At 44.8% G+C, this 4,660-nt stretch overlaps 1 protein-coding gene across 1 annotated transcript in view; it reads right to left on the bottom strand.

Annotated features, from left to right (window-relative positions):
• The window catches only part of LOC139661574 (arf-GAP with coiled-coil, ANK repeat and PH domain-containing protein 2), a 26,632-nt gene continuing 21,972 nt past the window's right edge, over window positions 1-4,660 (bottom strand). The window contains exons 17-23 of the mRNA XM_071540050.1: window positions 4,457-4,527; window positions 3,716-3,870; window positions 2,445-2,554; window positions 2,070-2,180; window positions 1,795-1,856; window positions 808-1,028; window positions 1-63 (exon numbers count right to left, since the gene is read on the bottom strand). Of these exons, the coding sequence (XP_071396151.1) occupies window positions 1-63; window positions 808-1,028; window positions 1,795-1,856; window positions 2,070-2,180; window positions 2,445-2,554; window positions 3,716-3,870; window positions 4,457-4,527 (793 nt within the window). The remainder of the gene's footprint in view (window positions 64-807; window positions 1,029-1,794; window positions 1,857-2,069; window positions 2,181-2,444; window positions 2,555-3,715; window positions 3,871-4,456; window positions 4,528-4,660) is intronic.

Below are 4,660 nucleotides of genomic sequence, written 5' to 3' on the forward strand. Positions count from 1 at the left end.
TCACACCTGTTCCTTACAGCTGAGGAACAAATGGACCAGGTGCATAAAGATGGCCGCCCTGTGCTGGAGTGGAATGACATGTTCATGACATGTCAGAAGAAACGTGAGATCTTGTTGCTACAACTTGGAATTGTTTGTGTTTAACTCGCCCACATGGTGCTCCTGTCTATTAAAAATGGACTTTTCTGGGAAAGTTCAGGTAGTTAACTGTAACAGGAAAATGAATGTGGATTTTCTCCAGAGTGACCTCAGCCAGGAGGCGGAGCTAGCTGTCACTTCCCAGCCTATCATCAGACTTTCTGATTCTCCATGATGACCTGAGCACTGCTAACATCAGCTGTCTTAACAATAATAACTATACATATGTATGTAGTTATATAGTTATTATAAAGGAAATACTATACTATATTATATTAATATATTATATTAAGCATTAGGAACGTGTTTTTATTCTGTAACTGTATTTTTGTAACTGTCAGGCATCTGACCCTCTATTGTTACACAGCTGCCGCAAAGCTGTCAGTCAACTGTCGCTAAAAGTTAAGATTCAGGCTGTTTCCCCAAACTGTTACCGTGGTAACTCAGTAGAATTCTACAACGATTTTACTAAACTGTTACCATGGCAACTCAGTGGTACTGAAGAAGGAATTGACCAAACTGTTATGGTGACACCTCAGTGGTACTCCAGAGGTTTTACTGTCACCATGGCAACGCAGTGGCGTTCTAGAGACATTCTGAGGCGCGACGGGCTTCCGGCCTCAGCTGCTGTTATTCTGAAGTCTTTTCATCATTATGTTGGCTGTTCACCATTTTCCCTCCTCCTCCTTCTCCTCCTCCTCTCTCTCCTCCTCCCTCCCCCTCTCCTCCTCTTCCTCCTCCTCCCTCCCCCTCTCCTCCTCCTCTTCCTCCTCCCCCCTCCTCCTCCTCCTCTCCTCCTCGGCTGAACTTGCGGCGGCTCAGCCTGTCAGGATCGTGGGAGGCCATGTCGCTGAAGTCACGGAAGATGTCCTGAAACGTCTCGTCGTCACCTGGAATTACAGACCATTTACAATTACTACTAATACTCAAATACACTAAATATACAGTAATACTACATACTATAATACTACTACATATAATCTACACCAGTCAGTTGCACATTCAAAAGCGTGAAGTCAAGCACAAAGCCTCTAAACACTTAAGCAGAAATGTAAATAGATCGCTGATATGGGTAAATATGCCTATTGTGTACATTCATCCTGGAATATTGATAGAAGTATTTATTATCAACACAAAAGTTTTGTGCCGTAAAGCTGGATCGCTTTATGGCACAAAACAGGAAGAGGTTCTGTTCTTCCAGAGCAAACAGAGCTAAAGCTTTTAGAGAGTTTCTGGCAGCAGATGGTGGAAGGAGGGAAAGGAAGATGGAGAAATCAACATGTTGATCCTCTTCAGGGGGGGGTGGGGGGCAGGAAGCAACGGGGCTGATGGGAAATGTAGTCTTAATGTGGAGAAACACTAGAACTAACAATACTACTGCTGTGAGACAGAGGAGGACAGTCGTCTCCACCAGGCTCTCGCTGGTTTACAGTCATTAGACCCAGGCAGGAATATTAATGTGACTGTAATATATTGATGGTTAAAATGACACACAGAGCAGGGAAACTATTACCAGACTCTCAGCAGATTATCAATACTTCTAGAGCACAACAAGAGCAATAACAAGATACCAGTCAAATACTAAAAATGGGTTTTCAGTTGCATTTTTGATTTTGTTTTTGTTTGTAATCTGTTTTTCTGTAGAACTGTTCTTACCCATGGATCCAAAGAATCCCTCTGAGTCTCTCATCTCCTCGTTCATCCTGGCCATCCGCAGCCTGACACACAAAGTCAAGATCACACAATACTGGTGATAAATTCTAAAATTATAGATTATATTACATTATACTATTACATTATACTTTAAATAACACATTTTATGATGACACATTTTAGTTGTATTTTAGAACTATTAGAACACAACTTTAAGTGAAAAGTAAAACCAAAAACCCCCAAATCCCAAATTCAGAAACTTAGATTTTTTTACTCACAGGGTGACGATGTCGGCATTGGCCGTTTCCACGGCGATGGCCAACGGGTCCTGTCCTCTCTCGTCTACAGCGTACTGATTGGCTCCTCTCTTCAGGAGCAGACACACCTGTCTGCAGCAGCCAATGACAGTTAAACAGTATTGATTGATTTTAATTTACCTTTTATTTTACCAGGTTAGTCCAGGTAGACGACACGTGTGTGTGTGTGTGTGTGTGTGTGTGTACCCGGTGTGTCCTGCAGTAGTGTGTGTGTGTGTGTGTGTGTGTGTGTGTGTGTGTGTGTGTGTGTGTGTGTGTGTGTGTGTGTGTGTGTGTGTGTACCCGGTGTGTCCTGCAGTAGTGTGTGTGTGTGTGTGTGTGTGTGTGTGTGTGTACCCGGTGTGTCCTGCGGTGGCAGCAGAGTGCAGGGCTCCTCGTCCTCTCAGGTCTCGGTGGTTCACGTTGGCTCCGTTCTGCAGCAGGAACTCGCAGCCCAGCAGCGACCCCTGCAGGCACAGGACAGACCCGCCTGAACCCTCTGAACCCTCTGAACCCTCTGACCCGCCTGAATCCACTGAACCCTCTGACCCGCCTGAATCCACTGAACCCTCCGACCCGCCTGAACCCTCTGAACCCTCTGAACCCTCTGACCCGCCTGAACCCTCTGACCCTCTGACCCTCTGAACCCTCTGAACCCTCTGAACCCTCTGACCCGCCTGAACCCTCTGACCCGCCTGAACCCTCTGACCCCCCTGAACCCTCTGAACCCTCTGAACCCTCTGACCCGCCTGCTGGTTCGGCTGCACCGGCTCAGTCTGCACGGTGACTTGTGTCGGTCTGGTCGGTCTATCCACCGGCAGTTAATTCAGACAGATACTGTCCGACAAACCTGATTGGCTGGTGTAGGCGGGACAAACCTGCTTATGACGAGCGTTACAGAGCGACGATGACGACCAAAATGGCCGCCAGCAGAGGAAAAAAACTGAACAGCTCCACGAGTTAAAACAGGAACAATCAGCTGATTAACAGCTGGGAAGTGAAGCTGCCATGACTGTTGTTGCTCTGAGGCGTTGCCAGATTACATCACTCTGCTTTGCTGCTGTGATTGGTCAAAGATTTTGATAACTGACAACTAACACAACTAACACTGACCAATCGGTCGGGGTGATAAATAGGGATGGAGAGTTGACTCCAAATGAGTCGATTCTCGATTCTGAGAATCGATTCTATTAATAAACGGAATCGGAGTCGACTCCAAACTCTGGAATCATAGAAACAGTTTCATTTAAATGAATTTGTAATTAATTAATTCCGATCTAAATCTGTGTTTGACTGCCTTGGTCTGATCCATTTCACAACAGGTGGGGAGGGGGGAGGGAGAAATTCAAGGCTCACTGTTGAATGCCAGCCAGCGAAAAAAATTTAGTGTTGATTTTCATTTGGAATCGGAACTGATTTAGAATCGATTCCATCAATTCCATTACAAGGAGTCGGAGTCAGAATCGACTCCAAAAAAACGTGGAATCGTCCATCCCTAGTGATGAATTCCATCAGTGAATCAGTGATGGACTGACCAGACCGACACGAGTCACCCTGCAGATTCAGACAGTGAAGACACTGAGACTTGTTCCAGCTCAAAGTCTTCATCAGAGCTCCAGTGTTTTTACCCCGACAGCGGCTCCTATCAGCGCCGTCCGTCCCTCCTCCTCAGCCACGCTCCCGTTGACCTCCGACCCCCGGGCCAACGCCGCCGCCATGGCGACCAGGTCTCCTAGCAGCGCCGCCTGGTACAGGCTCCGCCCCGCCTCCGCCTTCCCTCGCTCTGGAATGGCATCAACACAAAGAGATGAAACACATTAAACAAAACGTCCCAGAAAATATACACACTACCAGTCAAAAGTCTGGACACGCATTTTTCATTTATTTCTACTATTTTCCTCATTTTAGAATAACAGTAAAGACTCAAAACTATGAAATAACACAAATGGAATTATGCAGCGACCAAAAAAGTGTTAAACAAATCAAAATTATCTTATATTTTAGATTCTTTGCCTTGATGGAAAGGCAAAAGGCTTCGGAAAGAAATTCATACATAGGATCAACTTCACTATTTATATTTGTCTAAGAAACTCATTTCAAGCATTTAAGCAGAAGCCTTTAGATCAAAATGTCTTTAAGAGAATGAAACAGAACATTCAGTCAGGAGTCAGACTGTGGACTGGTAGTGTTTATATACATTATTACTCTCATATTCATATTCATTTTACACACAGAGGTATAGGGGAATAAGCAAGAAAAATCAACGAAATATAGTTATTTTGAGATTACATACATATTTTTTTAGATTGCCAGAGAACCAAATCTAAACATTTTTCCAGCCTGTCATGCTGTCGGCTGACCGGACTTACGGGCGTCGGCTCTGTTCAGGACGAATCTCTTCTCCACGTATTTCTCTTTGATCCACGTCTCTTTCTCTGGGCTGAGAGGGAGAGAGAACCACAGCATCAGTCAAACATGAAGTAATTATTAAGGTCAGAACAGAATGTCGGGCCGAGATTGACTTTATCGTTATTGTTCTTTTATATCTTCCAGTCATGTCGTCCATAAGAAAA

Source organism: Centroberyx affinis, unplaced genomic scaffold, assembly GCF_046629955.1.
Source record: "Centroberyx affinis isolate AG114_WGS23_722 - 3 ecotype Tasmania unplaced genomic scaffold, CSIRO-AGI_Caff_v1 ptg003559l_1, whole genome shotgun sequence".
NCBI classification, from domain to species: Eukaryota; Metazoa; Chordata; class Actinopteri; order Beryciformes; family Berycidae; genus Centroberyx; species Centroberyx affinis.